General features: G+C 43.7%; 1 protein-coding gene across 3 annotated transcripts in view; it reads left to right on the top strand.

The window, feature by feature from the left end:
- Window positions 1-22,350, top strand: part of edil3 (EGF like repeats and discoidin domains 3) — a 317,094-nt gene that overhangs the window by 73,506 nt on the left and 221,238 nt on the right. For 2 of the 3 annotated variants that reach the window (XM_033017236.1, XM_033017235.1), the window contains exon 2: window positions 15,411-15,539. The exons of the other annotated variant lie outside the window; for it this stretch is intronic. In XM_033017236.1, the coding sequence (XP_032873127.1) occupies window positions 15,411-15,539 (129 nt within the window). The remainder of the gene's footprint in view (window positions 1-15,410; window positions 15,540-22,350) is intronic. 3 annotated transcript variants of the gene reach the window in all.

Here is a 22,350-nt window from a genome sequence, read left to right as displayed (position 1 = left end):
ACCGTATGGCCGCGCGGGGCCGGTCGCACTTAGAAGCGCGGGGTTGTTGCGGGGCTGGTCCCGGCATCGCGCGGGGCTCCGAAATTCGGGCAGTGGCCGAAATCTTCGCGCGCCAACGGACTGTCGGCATGCAGGCGCATTGCGGTCGTACGCAGCGTCTTGATGGCATATGCAGCGTCTTGACGGCGTACGCCTAGCGCGTGGCATTGCACGATGACGTCACCGCCCGGCGTGGCGTTGCGTGATGACATCACCGCCCGACGCCGTGCGACGCCCAAATTCAGTCGACCCGCCTTCTGCCCAGCTGATTGGTCAGCATGACGCAAATTACGTCACGCGCCTACTTAGCGCGTATTTAGCGCATACTTCGTGTGAACTCCGCTTCCCTTTGGTCGCGCCAAATGCACACAATCGCATGCAAGTGGGACAGGCCCTTAAGGTATTATGCCCCAGAGGAGACTTCATGGTCTGGGATCAGAGAGTCACAGTGTCTTACAGCGTGGAAACAGGCCCTTCAGCCCAACACCAGTCAACCTGTCCCCTCTACACTAGTCCCACCTGCCTGCATTTGACCCATATTCCCCCAAACCTATGGGTTTTCCTTTTATACCCATAAAATTAATCAAATAGTGGGTCATGGGTGAGGCAGGATTGGGGTTGGGAGGGAGGAAGGCAATAGTGAGGGAGATCAAAAGGAAGGTCATATACCTTCTGACTGTAAGGGTCAGGTTGGACACATTGTAAACAATCTCATATTGCTGCAGTCAAGATTCCGGTGTCATAGAAACATAGAAACATAGAAAATAGAAATTAGGTGCAGGAGTAGGCCATTTGGCCCTTTGAGTCTGCACCGCCATTCAATATGATCATGGCTGATCATCCAACTCAGTATCCCGTACCTGCCTTCTCTCCATACCCCCTGATCCCTTTAGCCACAAGGGCCACATCTAACTCCCTCTTAAATATAGCCAATGAACTGGCCTCAACTACCTTCTGTGGCAGAGAATTCCAGAGATTCTCCACTCTCTGTGTGAAAAATGTTTTTCTCATCTCGGTCCTAAAAGATTTCCCCCTTATCCTTAAACTGTGACCCTATAATAACCCTCTAAGTCCCCTTGTTCTGGACTTCCCCAACATCGGGAACAATCTTCCTGCATCTAGCCTGTCCAACCCCTTAAGAATTTTGTAAGTTTCTATAAGATCCCCCCTCAATCTTCTAAATTCTAGCGAGTACAAGCCGAGTCTATCCAGTCTTTCTTCATATGAAAGTCCTGACATCCCAGGAATCAGTCTGGTGAACCTTCTCTGTACTCCCTCTACGGCAAGAATGTCTTTCCTCATCTGTACTCTCTCTATGGCAGATCAGAAGGAAGGGGAAATTGGAATTTTTGGGGAGAGGAGGGTTTGAATGAGGAAAGAATGGTTTAGGGATCAGTCAAGAAAGGATCCACAATTGATGTGTTGGTTAAAGTATCAGAGGAGACAGTTGGGCAACAAATCACTGGGGGACTTTGTGTCGGGAGGTTTCTGGAGTGAGAATGGTAACATAGAAATCGGTGCAGGAGTAGACCATTCGGCCCTTCGAGCCAGCACCGCCATTCAATATGATCATGGCTGATCATCCAAAATCAGTACCCCGTTCCTGCTTTTTCCCCATATCCCGTGATTCCGTTGTGTAGTGATGTGCTTGCTGGGGAAATGGGGAATAACTTTGTTCAGGGACATATGAGCATTGTTGCATGAACTATTGATAGAGCTAGGCGTACAGGTTGTAGGTCAGCTTGATGGGGTGAGACAGCAAATGGCTAGGAGTTTGATGTGTGGGGGGAAAAACTCTATGATGGCTCTTTCACTTACAGAAGGCCTGTCTAGAATGGAGCTCCAGCAGCGAACTGGACAGCCAAGGATCTGCTCAGATAACAACCTTTAGCTATGAATCAAGATCCTCAAGGTACAGAATCATAGGGATCATAGAGTAGGGAAGGTGGTCTGTTAGCACACCAAGCCCATGCCCAACCATTAAGCAAGACACAAAGTGCTGGAGTAACTCAACCGGTCAGACAGCATCTCTGGAGAAAAATGATGGGTGACGTTTCCGGTCGGGAACCTTCTTCAGACTGGAGTGACTTAAATTACGCTAAATTACTCCAGCACTTTGTATCTTTCAGCATCTGCAGTTCCTTTCTACCCATCCATAAAGCATCCGTTTACAATAATCACGCATTAACCTATTTTATTTTTCCAAGTGCATGACAATACCCTTTCCCACAGACTAAAGTCTGAAAAGGTTCAAGAAGGAACTGCAGATGCTGGAAAATCGAAGGTAGACAAAAATGCTGGAGAAACTCAGCGGGTGAGGCAGCATCTATGGAGCGAAGGAAATAGGCGACGATTCGGGTCGAGACCCTTCTTCAGACTAAAAAGTCTAAAAAGGAGCTTTTTATAGTGGCCAATAAACCGAGTTCCCGGCTTTGGGATGAGGCAGGAAACTAGAGCACCCAAACCAAAGGCACATTGTCAGAAAAAACATCCAGTCTCTACACAGACAGCAATGGAGGATAGGATAGAAGTGGCCCGTACCTTTTTAGACAACATAGTGAACATCCAGGTGTCTCCCGATTTAGTACATCACCACAACCCGATCCATGATTTAGTACATCACCCTACCATGATTTAGTGCATCATAGAAACATAGAAAATAGGTGCAGGAGTAGGCCATTCGGCCCTTCGAGCCTGCACCGCTATTCAATATGATCATGTCTGATCATCAATTGCACTGAGGACTTACAAAGTAAACTGCAGACTTCACATAACTTGTCCACAATATCCATTACAATTGTTCTTTCATTTGAAATTGATACATTTCGCAGAACGGATCATGGCACCATAAGATCTCATTTCAAGGCCGGGCAGAATGTGAGACCACTTTCCATATTGTAGTCTATCCTAAGCATAGTTTCTTCATGGCAATGATGATGGATGGAATGCTGAATCGAGTTTAGTTCATTCAGTAAATCCAAAAGATCGCTAGTTCCGATTTGTAAAAGCTAATGAAGATCTTGATGAACATGATGGAGTGTTACATCTAAATGGATTTAGCTTAAGTCCTGAGGTGCCGCAGGCTTGTATCCATCATAATTGAGCATATTATCAAATAAACCAATCTTGTTTAGGGAGATAATGTCAGTGCAAGGTTGTAGACTCCAGCTAATGGAATGATTTAAAGGTAAGGCCAGCATTTTGAAAACTGTGTGCTGCTTCAGAATCTTGGTAGTTTGTCCACTATCATTTGGTATGTTGACAAAGTAGACCCCACTGACACCATCAACACAAGCCAAGGAAATATGAGCTTGCAGGTTGCCAAGGTATGGATGATAATTTCAGAATGGTTTGGGACAAAAAGGGCAGTATTGCAGAGTTTATTTGTGATGATGAACCAGATGTGGATTTAAATGTGAACCAGATTCCTCAGAACTCATTGGCTGAGGAAAGTTCAGCAGATCAACGGCTGTGGTGAGTCTGTGGAATTCTCTGCCTCAGAGGGCGGTGGAGGCAGGTTCTCTGGATACTTTCAAGAGAGAGCTAGATAGGGCTCTTAAAGATAGCAGAGTCAGGGGATATGGGGAGAAGGCAGGAACGGGATACTGATTGGGGATGATCAGCCATGATCACATTGAATGGCGGTGCCGGCTCGAAGGGCTGAATGGCCTACTCCTGCACCTATTGTCTATTGTCTATTAACAATCCACATTTGCTGAACAACTTCCCTCGCTGGTAAAACTGTCACATGCTAAACACGACGAGAGCTGCACTGCTGCTGAACACAAAATGCAGGAGCAACGCAGCATCTCTGGAGAGAAGGAAATGGGTGACCTTTCGGATCGAGAACCTTGTTCAGACTGATCAAAAGATCTCTATTTCAGATTTACACAGCTGCTAGTTGATCATGTGGGTTATTTAAAATAATGATTTACAGGCACTCATGCTTTCCAAGTTTGTAAACCTTAATACATATGATTCACTGCAAATACATTGCATGCAAACAGAGAGCTGGTATCTTAATCATTTTCCTTTCAGAAACGTTCCTTTCTGCATGCACGTAAGATTACTTACTTAAATGTATACTAGACCAAGTGCTGACCCGTTGGGTCTGTTCCCGCAACGCGCGGTTGCGAGGGGAGGGGGCAGCCTAAGGCGTCACACACACACACTAACCAACCTTTCACACACACACTAACCACCCCTCACACACTAACCACCACCATTGATATTATATTAAGAAGGGAGGGAGGAGAGGGGTAGGGCCGCCCAGCAGCCGTCGGCCTCAGAGTGAGCCTCAGCTCCATGGCCTCGCATCCTCGACGCTTCAGACCCCGAGTACGGGGACGGGGGGGGGGGGGGGGGGGAAGGGAGGGTGAAGTGGGCAGGTGGGTGTGATGGCGTAAATCAGCGGGGGACCAGCCGATCTGTGGCTTCCACCAGCGTGACAGAGCCGGGGGGGGCAGCAGCTGTTATCGTCGCGCAGGGCACGGAATGAGAAACGGTGGCCAGCGGGAGGAGAAAAAATGACTGGGGGGGGGGGGGTGAAGGATTTTATTTAAAGGATCCGTGTACAGAAAAATGACTAAATTTAGTGAGGAGTGGATTTGCGAATGTAAAAATAAAATCGCTAGCGAAATGGTTAAAATCTCTACGTTTTTGCGCCTGGTTTTCGCGGAGTAAGTATATAGATATGACACCCTTTTTTGTGTACCTTGAACAACAGCTATTTTTTATAGAATATTCAGTTTTTTATATCAAATAATGATTTAATGGAGTTATAAAGAGAGACTGGTACCTTTATCCCTGGGGTGCAGGAGGCTGAGGGGTGACCTTTCAGAAGTGTACAAAATCATGAGAAGCATTGATAAGGTGAGGGGTCACAATCTATTTCCCCGGGTGGATCAGTTGAGAACTAGGTTTAAGGAGAGATGAGAAAGATTCAAAAGAGACACGAGGGGGCTATTTCTTCACATAGAGGGTGGCAAGCATTTAGAACGAGCTGAAGAGGCGGGTACAATGGCAATGTTTAAAAGATATTTAAGTAGATACATGGATAGGAAAGGTTTAGTGGAATATAGTGGGGTGCAGTTTAGTGGAAACAGACTGAGCTTACAAAATAAATATTGAATTGTAACATCACCGATCACTGTGCACATACTTATTAATCCAGCATTTAACATGTTATTTGCAATGTGATACTGAGACACAGCACTTGCTCTGATTGTGATCATACCCGCGTGCAATGATTACAAATCCCATTATTGATTCTGTAATGCAATTTACTGCACGTTACAAAGACGTGGATTACAGTTTCAGAATAATTTGGGAGCAAGGAAGTGGTAGAGTTGCTGCCGTACAGCGATTACAGCGCCAGACTATGGGTGCTGTCTGTACGGAGTTTGTACGTTCTCCCTGTGACCGCGTGGGTTTTCTCCGGCAGCTTCGGTTTTCTCTCGCATTCCAAAGACGTACAGGTTTGTAGGTTAATTGGCTTGGTATAAATGTAAATTGTTTCCAGTGTGTGTAGGATAGTATTGATGCGTGGGGATCGTTGGTCGGCGGGGACTTAGTGGGCCGAAGGGCCTGTTTCCGCGCTGTGTCTCTAAACTAAACTAAACAAGGCCAATGTTGCAGATTTCAGTCATGGTGAACACCCTTGGTGAGGCCAGATGCAAATTTGAAATGGAACCAGGGTCCTAGATAGACACAAAATACTGGAGTAACTAAGCGAGTCAGGCAGCATCTGTGGAAAAAAGGAATAGGTAACCCTTCTTCAGACTGAGAGTCAGGGGAGATGGAAATTAGAGATATCAAAGGTACAGACCAGATCAGCCGGATTTTGTCCTGCACTTGCTATCTGCCAGATTTCTTTACCCCACACCCCACCACCCCACCACAATCAGTCCCGACCCAAAACATCACCTATCCATGTTCTTTAGAGATACTGCCTGACTAGAGTTACTCCAGCAGTTTGAGTCTGTTTTGAACACAACTATAGGGAAGGTGCAGATAATAAAAAACATTGCAAGCGTCACAACGAGATATATTGGGAATACATTCTTAACTCATGAAAGGCCTGTTCAAGCATTTGATATCAATGGGGGAGAAACTGTTCTTGATTCTGGTGGTATGTGTTTCGAAGCTTTTGAAGATTTTGGACAGGGGGCACAGTGGTGCAGTGGTAGAGTTGCTATCTGACCCGGGTTCCATCCTGATTACAGGTGCTGTCTTTACGGAGTTTGTACATTCTCTCCGTGACCGCGTGGGTTTCCCCCCGGGTGCTCCGGTTTCCCCCTTATTCCAAAGACGTACAGGTTTGTAGGTTATTTGGCTTCGGTAAAGTCAATTGCACCTAGTGCGTAGGATAGTGCTTGTGTACGGGATTGCTGTTCGGCGAGGACTCGGTGGGCTGAATGGCCTGTTTCCGTGCTGTATCTCTAAAACTAAAACCAAAATCACCTGTCTAACAGGAGAGGAAGAAAGGATGACCAAGATGTGAGTGGTCCTTGATTATATTGGCTTCTGTTTTGAGGCAGCATGGGGTGTAGATAGAATTAATAGGGGAGAGATTGGTTTACATAATGGACTGGGTTGTCTACACAACTCTCTGTTATTTTTTCCATTCTTGAGCAGTTACCAAACATAGCTGTAATGCATTCCAAAGGGATGTTTTGTCTGGTGCATCTGTAGAATTTAGTAAGAGTAATTAGAGACATGCAGAATTTCCTTCTGAGGATACAGAGGGTTTAGCATGCTACCTTGGGTGTAGTGTCCATGTGGTGGGACCAGAACAAATTGTTTGTGATCATTGTTGCCTAGAAACCTGAAGCTCTGAACCATCTCCACTTAAGCATCTTCGATGAAGATTGGACCGATCTGATCAATAATTAGCTCATTCATTTTGCTGACATTGAGGGAGAAGGACTTTGCTCGCTGACATGTCACTGTCTCCTTCCTGGATTCTGTCCCTTCATTGCCCTCTCAGCCCCTGCAATGGTATCATCTGCAGACTTGTGAATTGAGTTGAATAGAATTTGGCCAGGGCTGTGAGTGTGTAGGGAGTATACTAAGAGGCTGAGAATGTAACATTGCCAGGCATTGGTAGTGAGAATTATCATGGAGGATAGGCTGCCGTTACACAAGAACGTCAGCATTTGGAGTAGGAGAAGGTCATGAAGCAGGTTCCTTGAGCCTGCTGGGTATGTCAATACAATCATGTGGGTTCTGGCATTGGCTTTAACTCTACTGCTCCCCATAACCCAAGATTGCTCTTCAGTAGAAAAAAAATCTGTTTCCTCTAGCCTTGGAAACATTTAATAATTCAGGTTCCACGGCTTATTCATTTCTCTTCATCTCAGTCTTAAATGACTGACCCTTTAACCTGAGTCTATGCTTCCTACTGCAAGCTCTCCACGTGTTGTCTCTGAGCATCTACACTGTCATGCTCCCCCCTCAAGATTTTATATATTTTATTCATCTTATTTTTAACCTGTGAAAAGCACAAGCCTGACTTTACCATTTATTCCTCATGAGACAACTCCTTCGTTCTAGGAATCAACATGGTGATGTTTTACTGCATTACTTCCAATGCAGGTATAGCCTTCTTTCAGTAAGGAGCCCAAACATGTACAAAATAATCCATGTTAGGTTACAGGACTAAGGTGTGAACAATTTACTGACCATTCTGCACGTTATGACTGTACTTTAGATGTAGGAATAAAGAGGGCAAGAAGAAAGAACAAGGTAGGCATGAAAAGCAAAAAAACCCACAACCTGCTGGAGGAACACAGCGAGTCAAGCAGTATCTCTGGAGGACATGGATAGGTGACATTCAGGATCGGGTGTGAAGAAAAGTTCTGACCCGGAACATCGCCTATCCATGTCCACCAGAGATGGTGCCTGATCTGCTGAGTTACTCCAGCACGTTGTATTTTTTGATCAAGATTCCAGCACCTGCAGTTCCTTGTGTCTAAATATGGAAAAGGATGGGTCCCAGATTTGGAGTGGTTGGGGAAACATTGGACATTAGGAAATAGTCCCATTTGAAAATCCGCACACCCCATTTTGAAAATTCCAAGGGTCAAAGTAAGAGTGGCGCAGAGGTGGAGTTGGTGCCTTACAACGCCGGAGACTCGGGTTTTATCCCGACTACGGATGCTGTCTGTACGGAGTTTGTACATTTTTCATTGTGACCGCATGGGTTTTCTCCGGGTGCTCTGGTTTCCCTCCACACTCCAAAGATGTATAGGTTTGTAGGTTAATTGGTTTTGTTAAAATGATAAGTTGTTTCTAGTGTGTAGGATAGTGCTAGTGTACGGGATGATCGCTGGTCGGCGTGGACTTGCTACTTCTCTAATGTCTGAAGATTGTTTGTAGCCTGACAGTTATGTGAGAGAAGCTGTCTCTAACTCTTTATTTTTACTTTATTAGTAATTATTGAGTTAGAAAATAAAGACTTTCTGTGGAGATATCACTGCTTTCTTTGGGATCGTTCTACATTCTTTTAGAAACTGGAGAAAGACCTCCCAGAATTGAAACAATATGTTTTTTTAATTAGATTCTTTCATGACTTTCATGGGGAAGTCCAGAACTAGGGGTCACAGTTTAAGGATAAAGGGGAAATCTTTTAGGACTGAGATGAGAAAAACATTTTTCACACAGAGAGTGGTGAATCTGTGGAATTCTCTGCCACAGAAGGTAGTTGAGGCCAGTTCATTGGCTATATTTAAGAGGGAGTTAGATGTGGCCCTTGTGGCTAAAGGGATCAGGGGGTATGGAGAGAAGGCAGGTACGGGATACTGAGTTGGATGATCAGCTATGATCATATTGAATGGCGGTGCAGGCTCGAAGGGCCGAATGGCCTACTCCTGCACCTATTTTCTATGTTTCTATGTTTCTATGACTTTGGGACATTTCAAAATGCCTCACAGCCAATAAATGCTTCTTGCAGTCTAGTCATTACACCATTGTACTGGTCTCATACTTATTTTAACCTAATTACATTTGGTGGATCAACTTTGTAATTATTCTAACTGTACCTGCATTTGTAACCTTTGAAGTTGTATCTTCCATATAATTTTTGAAGGTGTATTTGATTTTGCCTCAGTAATCGTTCTTGCAACATGAGTGTAATTTTGGCCCTGGATCCACCCTTAATGAGGTAGAGTTTTAATATAACGTCTTGATTCGCCGAGATAAGCAAGACATCGCTGCATGTCCAGCTGACCAGCTGCTTGCTGAACATCCGAGGAGAGGTTATTAATAGGATTTCTAACAGGCAAGACAGATAACAGCCGAGGTTCCACAATGTCTGATGCAGGTATACTCGCCTCTCTGAAGTGCCGATGCCAAGGTCTCTACTGGAGCGAAACCTCTTCTTCATCCTTTGTTATGCCAATGTTCAAAAGCTAAACCAGCACGGTCCTATATATGGAGAAAGTAAATACAAATTTGGGTAAGGGTTGCTGTGTAAAAAAAAAATCCCAAAATGTTTTCGTTGCTCATTGTGGGATCCCCTGATGGTGACGTTGATAGGGAAATTGAACAATTCCCCGCGGCTGAGAAAATAAGGAGATTCAGTAATTACGAGGATGTTGCCTGGACTTGAAAGCTTGAGCTAAAGTGAGGGAATGAGCAGGCTAGGACTCAGCAGGATGAGGGGTGATCTTATGGAGGTGTACAAAAACATGAGAGGAATAGATCGGGTAAACACAGCCTCTTGCCCAGAGTAGGGGAATTGAGAACCCAAGGACTTCGGTTTACGGCAAGGAGGGGAAACATTTAATAGGAACCAGAGGTGTAATTTTTTCACACAAAGTAGCAATGTTACAAAATTTTGAGATGTAAAAAATCAAGTCTGTAATTTATCCCATCAGATAAAGCATAAAAAGAAGTTTAATTTGACACCTAATTCACTTTCATATCTCATGTATTTAAAAAGTTATGGCCATTTTCATACTCGGAAATTAGCATCTTGTTCCCTATTGATTTTCTATGGACATAACGAAAAAGCTGTGATCGTGGACAGTCAAAAGCCCATAACTTTCTTAAAAATTAAGAGAACTGAATGAAATTTTCAGTTATCATAGATTGAACCATTCTGAAACAAATATAAAATAATCTTACTTGGATGACCTGAAATTAAAGCATATAATTAGTTAGTTACCCAAGTGTAGCTAATTTCAAACTTCAATTACTAGATCTAAACATCTATCCATTTCTTAATAAATGATTAACATTTTTAAATAGCCTAAGTGTGCAAATAATATTCATAAATAATTCACAATAAAACATGATTTTTAAATCTCATTTACATTAATTTATAGGCCAAATGGAAGGAATTTAGTGTTTAATTGCTGTAAATTAAAGTCCATTTTAAATCAGCTTTCTAGTGGGATCCTGTGGAACGCGCTGGTTTAGAACGTTCACATTGCGGTAGATTTGTGCCCTCAAATGCCCAGAAAAATACTGCGGGATATAATGGGCCCAAAATGAGCTACTCGCAATATTAAACTTTGTATAAAGGGATCTTAAGAAGCCCTTTTTAATGTAAAAATAAGCTACATACCTTCTGTGGTTTGCTCTATGAGACCCTGACGGCTGTCGGTGGTCGCGGCTTTAGAGATTGATTTTTAAACTACTATAACTATTATCCAAGGCCTTTAAAACTAATAATAGCTTTTGCGACGGGGTCTTCCAGCGATTTTTCGTTAATAATTAACTAGGCTGAACATCTTCGATTTGAACAGCCTAGAGAAAATCGCGTTTTAAACCCGCCCCCTCTAAACGGCGCCAAAATCGCGCACACCCGCAGAGACAGAATTTCAGCGATGCTTCAGGTAGGCATTGCAACATACCTACACAAAGGGTGGTAGGTGTATGGAACGAAATGCTGGAGGAGGTAGTTGAGGCAGGTACTATCGCAGTGTTTAAGAAACATTTAGACAGGTACACGGATAGGACAGGTTTAGAGGGATATAGGCTAAACACAAGCAGGTGGGACTAGTGTTGATAAGACATATTGGCTGGTGTGGGCATTGAAACATAGAAACATAGAAAATAGGTGCAGCAGTAGGCCATTCGGCCCTTTGAGCCTGCACTGCCATTCAATATGATCATGGCTGATCATCCAACTCAGTATCCTGTACCTGCCTTCTCTCCATACCCTCTGATCCCTTTAGCCACAAGGGCCACATCTAACTCACTCTTAAATATAGCCAATGAACTGGCCTCAACTACCTGTCCTCAATCCCCAACATCATTCAGGGAAAGATTTGACTGCTCCGTCTCTTGATCTGATGTGATGGGGAATGAATAGCAGTCCTTTCTTTAGTACACGTGATAAGATATTATTAAAGTGTACAAGTGTTAATTCTGGCCAAATTGTGCTGCCAGGACACTAACATTGAGTAAAGGCTTCTGTGCTGCTAGGCCATTTGGTCAATTTAGACATACATGCAAACCAGACGTAAATATTGTTGCAAAGCTTTACTTTGTTAGATGCTGATTGGGTTAAAGGGGAGATAATTTAAGACTGAGATGAGAAAAAACTTTTTCACCCAGAGAGTTGTGAATTTGTGGAATTCCCTGCAACAGACGGCAGTGGAGGCCAAATCACTGGATGGATTTAAGAGAGAGTTAGATAGAGCTCTCGGGGTTCGTGGATTCAAGGGATATGGGGAGAAGGCAGGCACGGGTTATTGATAGGGGACGATCAGCCATGATCACAATGATTGGCGGTGCTGGCTCGAAGGGCCGAATGGCCTCCTCCTGCACCTATTTTCTATGTTTCTATGTTTCTAAGTGTTGAGCCTTGTCTGGGTTTCTTGAATAACCAGGCCCATTCATCTCTGTTAACTAGCGTCTAGAAACTTCATCAGATACATTGTATTAGTCACTGTATTATTGGGTTAGGGCAATGTCTATCATGTACTGTGTTAATCGATATCTGTTATTGGACTGTATAGAGACCACCCCCATATGGTTCGGCCCCTCAAGGTTTGGGTACCTATAGGAGCTACCTTATGGTAGCTCCCACGAGGTCCTGTGTCAATCTTCTGGAAGAACGCATGGGACTGCCTGACCTTCTGGAGTGTCTCTGCTTGTACGAGTCTAGGAGGGCTTGGACAAGCAGATACAAGGATCGAACCTGCGGTGGTTAGGTATAGTAGTGGGGAACTGTTATTGTGTTTTCCAAAATAAAGCTTAGTTGCTCAAGTGCTTGACTCAGTATTTTATTGACTGAAACTAGACTGGGTGAAGCTTAGAACCAGCTATTTAAAAAAGTAAATAATAATTAATGGATTTTACCCGATATTTTTCTTGTACTCTATGTTATATTTTTGTTACTTTATGAATTAATTAAATACTTCAGCGGAGTTTTTGGAAGCCAATATTTACTCTGCCATTGGTCTTTATGAAGTGGCGATTTTCTTTGTGATTATAGCTGTTAAAAAAGGGATGTCTAGGAATCTAATGCTTCTCATGGATTTAAAGAGAGCATATATTCAAACCCTTGAATCTGTAAAGGTATGCTCATGCAGATTATAGGGGACATCCTTGTTCATGTGCGATGCTTAACAACATTATAATTGCTAATTACTTTCTATATAAATAACTAGCGAGCTGAGAAAACATTTACCTTTTAGCATAGTATGAATGAAAATTTATGGTGTGGATAAATATTCACTTGTAGGGACTCAATTGAAGTACATTGCAGAATTATGACTTTAAGGTCATGACACTAAATGGTGCTAGGTTTTCAAGTCAAGAGTGTTTTATTGTCATATGCCCCAGATAGAACAATTAAATTCTTATTTGTAGCAGCACAACAGAATATGAAAACATAGTACACTATAAACAATATGATAACGAGAGAGAGAAAAGAAAAGTTCTGTGTGTATATACGCTTACAAATAGATAGATGGACAGATCTATATATCTATATTACTAAAAGTCTGATCTTGACCGCTTTTGGCTCGCTGTGGTGTGATTTCCGAGAGAACGCCGCCACCTACGGCTGTCATTTTTGGCCACCTCGCTCAGAGCCCATTTTTCCCATCGATAAAAAATCAGAGAGATATTAAAGTTTTTTTTTAATTCCCCATTCTCTCTGCTGCCCCCGCTGGTGGCAGGGGGGAGGGACTATAAAACCCGGAAGTGTAGGCCCTCACTCAGTCTCTGCCAGACCCAGGAAGCGAGAGGGTCATGGCTCTCTGAGCTCTCTGAGCTGCGAATAACACTGTACGCACATCTACTCCACGGTGAGTCCCCTCGATGCGTCTGTAAGGATGCTGCTGCCCAATTGTTTGCCTCGCCTTTTTACCAAGTTTGTGTTCACAAAATGAATTTTGGTTGTCGGATGGCTGCTGCCTAATTGTTTGCCTCGCCTTTTTAACACGTTTGTGTTCACAAAATGAATTTTTTTTGTCGGGTGGCGGCTGCCGAATTGTTTGCCTCGCCTTTTAAAAAAAGTTTGTGTTCACAAAATGAATTTTGGTTGTCAAGTGGCTGCAGCCAAATTGTTTGCCTTGGCTTGGCTTTAAAAATTTGTGTTCACAAAATGAATTTTGGTTGTCGGGTGGCTGCAGCCAAATTGTTTGCCTTCGCTTGGCTTTTAAAATCGTTGCAACAGTTGGCTGCCAGCCCAATAATCCATTCAGCCCGCAACACCCCATACTAGCGCAACAGAAAGCCCCCCCCCCCCCCCCCCCCCCGCCCACTGGTGAGCAATATTGGAATTGGTGGAGAGGTGGAATATTGCGTTGGTGACCAGCCCTCCCGTGTGATGCTGGGAACCAACGGGTCCCACTTAGTCTAATATATATATATATATATACACACATATACACATATATATATACACACACACACACACACACACACACACACACACATATATATAGATAGATATAGATCCTACGCACACATATATACACACACGCACACATGCGTACACACAAAAAACAACCATAAACAAACAATAATAGGTTTTGTATCTAATGTTACTTATGCTACTGAGATTGATGGGGAGCCCCGGCCTGGGGCCACAGAGAACAAAGGGGGGGGGGGGGAGGGGGGACACGGCGGTGGGCCAACTGCTGCCACATGCGGTGGCTGGCAAAAGATAGAACATTTTGATGAACTTTTGTAACTTTGTTAATGCCAGAAAGTTTGTAACTCTTGTACGAAGACTGTTGAAGACTGCTGTATGATTTTACTGGGTTGTATGCATAAGGAAGCATTTCACTGTGCCGAGGTACTTGTGAATCATTGAATTGATATTTCTTGTAAGTGTGCTCACAATAAGGCCATGTAGATGGTTACCCAGCATGGTAGGGATATGGATACAGCATTACATAGGAAAATTGTATATCTTAGATTCATTTTGAAATGTCATATTCACTCACACCTTTAGTACATAGTGCATAATTTCCTCGCTATTTAGTTTGCCTAATTATAGACAATAGGTGCAGGAGTAGGCCATTCGGCCCTTCGAGCCAGCACCGCCATTCAATGTGATCATGGTTGATCATCCACAATCAGTACCCCGTTCCTGCCTTCTCCCCATATCCCCTGACCTCGCTATTTTTAAGAGCCCTATCTAGCTCTCTCTTGAAAGCATCCAGAGAACCCGCCTCCACTGCCCTCTGAGGCAGAGAATTCCACAGACTCACAACTCTCTGTGAGAAAAAGTGTTTCCTCGTCTCCGTTCTAAATGGCTTACTCCTTATTCTTAAACTGTGGCCCCTGGTTCTGGACTCCCCCAACACCGGCAACATGTTTCCTGCCTCTAGCGAGTCCAAGCCCTTAACAATCTTATATGTTTCAATGAGAACCCCTCTCATCCTTCTAAACTCCAGAGTGTACAAGCCCAGCTGCTCCATTCTCTCAGCATATGACAGCCCCGCCACCCCGGGAATTAACCTTGTAAACCTACGCTGCACTCCCTCAATAGCAAAAATGTCCTTCCTCAAATTAGAGGACCAAAACTGCACACAATACTCCAGGTGTGGTCTCACTAGGGCTCTGTACAACTGCAGAAGGACCTCTTTGCTCCTATATTCGATTCCTCTTGTTATAAAGGCCAACATGCCATTCGCTTTCTTCACTGCCTGCTGTACCTGCATGCTTGTTTTGATAGACTGATGTACAAGGGCCCCCAGATCCCGTTGTACTTCCCCTTTCCCAACTTGACGCCATTAGATAGTACCCAACTTGACGCTATTTAGATAATTATATTCTGTCATTTGGTGCTGGTTCAGGCATCACAGTTATCTTTTATCAATTTGTCTTGATCATTTGTTTTTGTTATCTGCTTCGACCTTAACACATTCCTTAATGCGTGATCTCTTTTACATCTGTAACAGGAGAAATATGCAAAACCAACCCATGCGAGAATGGTGGTACCTGCATGGCAGGGTTGGCAGATGAAGCTTTTTCATGTGATTGTCCCGATGGATTCACAGGTCCCAGCTGCTCTAGTATTGTGGAGGTTGGTAAGTGCAAGCTCAGACCTTAGCAACACCTCTTTCCTGCATGCCCACCTCTTCAATGTCTGCAATAATACAGGACACTAACCTGTGCTGCAATATGTGGCCGGCTAACATCACACACGCATCTCCTGTACTCATGTTGTCCTGTGCTGTAGCTGTTAATGCTTTTATTATACATTACAGACAAGTCCCACAGAGGTACTTGTGCGAGAATGTAATTGAAAGAGTTGTCTCTGTAAAAAAATCTTTAAGATCATTAGGCTTAGTGACTAAGAAATATTTTTGCCAGTGTAGTATTATTGCTTAGCATTTACCGTAGGGTATTAAGAATGAAATCCCATTTCACATGAACATGACTGTAACTGTTTCACCAAATATAGATCAACTTAATTTATTGTAAAACAAAACCTTATGAGAAATTCATTGCGATTACTGAAATTGGACAGATATGTAGCATAAATGGAGAGCTCCTGGAAACAATTTGCAACTTAGCATTTGTTGAGTATTAAGTCAATGCAAACATACAAGACAAATTTATATTTCACATTAAGTACTTGATATAAATATTTCATAGGTGTAGCATGACACTACTTTCTAAGTAATGGAAATGGTTACTAGAAAAATCGAGTAAATATCTCCCATTTAAACATAGAAACATAGAAAATAGGTGCAGGAGTAGGCCATTCGGCCGTTCGAGCCTGCACCGCCATTCAATATGATCATGGCTGATCATCCAACTCAGTATCCTGTACCTGCCTTCTCTCCATAACCCCTGATCCCTTTGGCCACAAGGGCCAAATCTAACTCCCTCTTAAATAGTCAATGAACTGGCCTGAACTACCTTCTGTGGCAGAGAATTCCACAGATTCACCACTCTCTGTGTGAAAAAGACTTCCCCCTTATCCTTAAAATGTGACCCCTTGTTCTAGACTTCCCCAACATCGGGAATAATCTTCCTGCATCTAGCCTGTCCAACCCCTTAAGATAAACAAATTATAGAAACATAGAAAGTTAGAAAATAGTTGCAGGCGTTGGCCATTCGGCCCTTCGAGCCAGCACTGCCATTCAATGTGATCATGGCTGATCATCCAGAATCAGTACCCCGTTCCTGCCTTCTCCCCATATCCCTTGATTCCGTTAGCCTGAAGAGCTATAACTAACTCTCTTGAAAACATCCAGTGAATTGGCCTCCACTGCCTTCTGTGGCAGAGAATTTCACAGATTCGCAACTCTTGTGGTGAATTGTAATGTTTTTGACCAGATTTAAAGCTATGCCGCTGAAATATTTACAAACTTTTTGCTGTGTGGCGTCAATGTTACTTCTTTAACTTGTGGTAAACATTTAACAAGAACCTCTGTAGTCATATGTGGTTTGAATCAAAAGTTGTTGAGAATAATATAAATAGCTAAGTCAAAGAGACTGCACATAACGAAACAGTTTTGCATTCAAATATAATGACATCAACCAAGACTAATCAGTTCCAGACCTTATTACATACGTGGCCCAAAACATTAACAGAAACAAATTTCCAGACTGAATTAGAAATAATAGGCTTTGATATCAAGGCAACGCTTCAATTACATGTAACACCAAGTGAAGAAATAAACTGTGGATCAGGAGAAAAACTCACAGTTGCTGTATTTATTTTAGCAAAAAGAATATAGATTGACTACCACAGTCCTAAATAGTGTGCACATATACGCACAAGGGTTTGACAGGGAAACATAGAAACATAGAAATTAGGTGCAGGAGTAGGCCATTCGGCCCTTCGAGCCTGCACCGCCATTCAATATGATCATGGCTGATCATCCAACTCAGTATCCCGTACATGCCTTCTCTCCATACCCTCTGATCCCCTTAGCCACAAGGGCCACATCTAACTCCCTCTTAAATATAGCCAATGAACTGGCCTCGACTACCCTCTGTGGCAGAGAGTTCCAGAGATTCACCACTCTCTGTGTGAAAAAAGTTCTTCTCATCTCGGTTTTAAAGGATTTCCCCCTTATCCTTAAGCTGTGACCCCTTGTCCTGGACTTCCCCAACATCGGGAGCAATCTTCCTGCATCTAGCCTGTCCAACCCCTTAAGAATTTTGTAAGTTTCTATAAGATCCCCTCTCAATCTCCTAAATTCTAGAGAGTATAAACCAAGTCTATCCAGTCTTTCTTCATAAGACAGTCCTGACATCCCAGGAATCAGTCTGGTGAACCTTCTCTGCACTCCCTCTATGGCAATAATGTCCTTCCTCAGATTTGGAGACCAAAACTGTACGCAATACTCCAGGTGTGGTCTCACCAAGACCCTGTACAACTGCAGTAGAACCTCCCTGCTCCTATACTCATGGCAGGGTTGGCAGATGAAGCTTTTTCTCTCTCCCTCCCTTCTTAAAAAGTGGGGTTACGTTTGCTACCCGCCAATCCTCAGGAACTACTCCAGAATCTAAAGAGTTTTGAAAGATTATTACTAATGCATCCACTATTTCTGGAGCTACTTCCTTAAGTACTCTGGGATGCAGCCTATCTGGCCCTGGGGATTTATCGGCCTTTAATCCATTCAATTTACCCAACACCACTTCCCAGCTAACCTGGATTTCACTCAATTCCTCCAACTCCTTTGACCCGCGGTCCCCTGCTATTTCCGGCAGATTATTTATGTCTTCCTTAGTGAAGACGGAACCAAAGTAGTTATACAATTGGTCCGCCATATCCTTATTCCCCATGATCAACTCACCTGTTTCTGACTGCAAGGGACCTACATTTGTTTTAACTAATCTCTTTCTTTTCACATATCTATAAAAACTTTTGCAGTCAGTTTTTATGTTGCCTGCCAATTTTCTTTCATAATCTATTTTTCCTTTCCTAATTAAGCCCTTTGTCCTCCTCTGCTGGTCTCTGAATTTCTCCCAGTCCTCTGGTATGCTGCTTTTTCTGGCTAATTTGTACGCATCATCCTTCGCTTTGATACTATCCCTGATTTCCCTTGTTATCCACGGATGCACTACCTTCCCTGATTTATTCTTTTGCCAAACTGGGATGAACAATTTTTGTAGTTCATCCATGCAGTCTTTAAATGTCTTCCATTGCATATCCACCGTCAACCCTTTTAGAATTAATTGCCAGTCAATCTTGGCCAATTCACGTCTCATACCCTCAAAGTTACCTTTCTTTAAGTTCAGAACCATTGTTTCTGAATTAACAATGTCACTCTCCATCCTAATGAAGAACTCAACCATATTATGGTCACTCTTGCCCAAGGGGGCACGTACAACAAGACTGCTAACTAACCCTTCCTCATTACTCAATACCCAGTCTAAAATAGCCTGCTCTCTCGTTGGTTCCTCTACATGTTGATTTAGATAACTATCCCGCCTACATTCCAAGAAATCCTCTTCCTCAGCACCCATGCCAATTTGATTCACCCAATCTATATGTAGATTAAAGTCACCCATTATAACGGTTTTGCCTTTGTCGCACGCATTTCTAATTTCCTGTTTGTTACCATCTCCAACTTCACTACTACTGTTAGGTGGCCTGTACACAACACCCACCAGTGTTTTCTGCCCCTTAGTGTTTCGCAGCTCTAACCATACCGATTCCACATCCTCCAAACTAATGTCCTTCCTTTCCATTGCGTTAATCTCCTCTCTAATCAGCAACGCTACCCCACCTCCTTTTCCTTTCTCTCTATCCCTCCTGAATATTGAATATCCCTGGATGTTCAGCTCCCAGCCTTGGTCACCCTGGAGCCATGTCTCCGTGATCCCAACTATATCATAGTCATTAATAGCTATCTGCACATTCAACTCATCCACCTTATTACGAATGCTCCTTGCATTGAGACACAAAGCCTTCAGGCTTGTTTTTACAACACTCTTACCCCTTATACAATTTTGTTGAAAAGTGGCCCTTTTTGATTTTTGCCCTGGATTTTCCGGCCTGCCATTTTACTTTTCACCTTGCTACCTATTGCTTCTACCCTCATTTTACACCCCTCTGTCTCTACGCTCACACATTTAAGAAACCCTTTCCCTTTAACTCCATCCTCCACTAGCCCATTCGACACCCCACCCCCCTTATTCAGTTTAAAACCACCCGTGTAGCAGTGGCAAACCTGCCTGCCAGAATGCTGGTCCCACACCTGTTAAGATGCAATCCATCCCTTTTGTACAGTTCCCCCTTACCCCAAAACAGATCCCAGTGATATAAGAAACTAAATCCCTGCCCCGTGCACCAGTTCCTCAGCCACACGTTCAGGTCCCGTATCTCCCTGTTCCTGCTCTCGCCAGCACGAGGAACTGGAAGCAAACCGGAGATAACAACCCTGGAGGTCCTGCTTTTCAGCATTTTACCAAGCTCTCTAGTCACGCTGCAGAATATTCATCCCTTTCTTTCCGACATCGTTTGTGCCGACATGCACTACCACTTCCGGATGTTCACCTTCGCCCTTGAGGATTTTCTGCACTCTGTCCGTGACATCCTGGATCCTGGCACCAGGAAGGCAGCACACCATCCTCGCATCCCGTCTGTTGCCGCAGAAACCCCTGTCCGTACCTCTCACAATGGAGTCTCCCACTACAATGGAAGAGGTTGCAGGGATAGTCAACAAAGCATATGATATCCTGGGGTTCAACGGTCGAGTCAGGGGAGTCAGTCCCTGGGAGTCCGTCTTGGGGGTGGAGTTGGATCCATGGGAGGTGATCTTGGAGTGGGGATGCTCCTCAAACTGTGGAGCATCTTGGACAATACAGCTGACCCCCCCTCCATGACACACTAGTCAACCTGAGGAGCACCTTTAGCAACAGACTGGTTCCACAAAGATGCAGCACAGAATGCCACAGGAGATCATTTTTCCCTGTGGCTATCAAACTATACAACTCCTCCCCCTTTTGTCATGGAGTCTGTTGCATTCTGTTTGTAGTTTGTTTGGTTGTTTGTTTGTCTTTTTGCACAAAGTCCGCGAGCATTGCCACTTTTCATTTCACTGCACATCTCGTATGTGTATGTGACGAATAAACTTGACCTGACTTGACTTGAGTAATAATAATAATAATGGATGGGATTTATATAGCACCTTTCTAATACTCAAGGCGCTTTACATCGCATTATTCATTCACTCCTCAGTCACACTCGGTGGTGGTAAGCTACTTCTGTAGCCACAGCTGCCCTGGGGCAGACTGACGGAAGCGTGGCTGCCAATCTGCGCCTACGGCCCCTCCGACCACCACCAATCACTCACACACATTCACACACATTCACACACAGGCAAAGGTGGGTGAAGTGTCTTGCCCAAGGACACAACGACAGTATGCACTCCAAGCGGGATTCGAACCGGCTACCTTCCGGTCGCCAGCCGAACACTTAGCCCATTGTGCCATCTGTCGTCCTGACTCCCCTTCGTCTCACCCCCCAATCTTTACACATCCCCAATCCTTTCCACTCGCCACTTTAGTTTGGTGCATCTTGCGTTTTATGACAGTTGGAAGATCAATTTCCCTCCTGGGATAAATAAATTATCATCGTATTGTATGGTTAAAAGAGTCACAGAGTTGTGTAGTACAGAAACAGGCCCTTCAGCCCATCACATCCATGCCAGCCCTTTTGCCCATCGACATTAATCCCATTTGCCTGATGTGGGGCCATATCCTTCTATTCCATGCCTATTTAACTGCCTATCTAAATTCTTACATGTAACAATTGCCTCATCTCTAAGACAAGGTTAGGCCAATGTCAATCACCACACTTTAGGAAGGAAGTAAAGCCCTATAAGAGCTTGCAGATCAAATTTACCAGAATAGTTCTCACTCTCTTTACTCAGAGAGTGGTAGCGGTGTGGAATGAGCTTCCAGTGGAAGTGGTGGCGGCAGGTGCGTTGGTATCATTTAAAAATAAATTGGATAGGCATATGGATGAGAAGGAAATGGAGGGTTATGGTATGAGTGCAGGCAGGTGGGACTAAGGGAAAAAAGTTGTTCGGCACGGACTTGTAGGGCCAAGATGGCCTGTTTCCGTGCTGTAATTGTTATATGGTTATATGGTTAGTTCTGGGGTTGAGGTTTTTTAGATACAAGATTATAGGAAAGATATTGTCAAGCTTAAAAGGGTCCAGGGAAGATTTAGGAGGCTGTTGCCAGGACTAGAGGGTGTGAGCTATAGGGAGAGGTTGAGTAGGCTGGGTCTCTATTCCTTGGGGCACAGGAGGATGAGGGGAGACCTTATAGAGGTGTATGGAATCGTGAGAGGAATAAATCGGGTAGATAAACAGAATCTCTTGGTCAGAGTAAGGGAATCGAGGACCAGAGGACATTGGTTCATGGTGAAGGGGAATAGATTTAATATGAATCTGAGGGGTAACTTTTTCACACAAAGGGCGATGGGTGTATGGAACAAGTTGCCAGAGGAGGTAGTTGGGGCTGGGACTGTTCCAACATTTAAGAAACAGTTAGACAGCTACATGGATAGGACAAGTTGGGAGGGATATAGATCAAACGTGGGCAGGTGGAACTAGTGTAGCTGGGACATGTTGGCCAGTGTGGGCAAGTTGGGCTGAAGGGCCTGTTTCCACACCATATCGCTCTATATTGCAGGAGGTGATGTTACTCTCCTTCAAGGAAGTAGATTGAGAGAAGGTTTTGGATGTGTATAGGGTCAATGTAGGATCAGCACAGATAAACAATGAGAATCAGTTCCCATTAGCGGATGGTTCCATTGTCACTCATGTTCTCATTCACTTAACATCCATATTCTTTCCTATCCTCCGCATATCTTTCTTAAAACATATTTTTCTTTCTATCAATGTGGTTTCAGAACATTGAATA

This window comes from Amblyraja radiata, chromosome 3 (genome assembly GCF_010909765.2).
Source record: "Amblyraja radiata isolate CabotCenter1 chromosome 3, sAmbRad1.1.pri, whole genome shotgun sequence".
Classification (NCBI taxonomy): domain Eukaryota; kingdom Metazoa; phylum Chordata; class Chondrichthyes; order Rajiformes; family Rajidae; genus Amblyraja; species Amblyraja radiata.
Note: the sequence above shows the minus strand (reverse complement) of the source record. Positions and strands in the feature narration are given on the sequence as shown.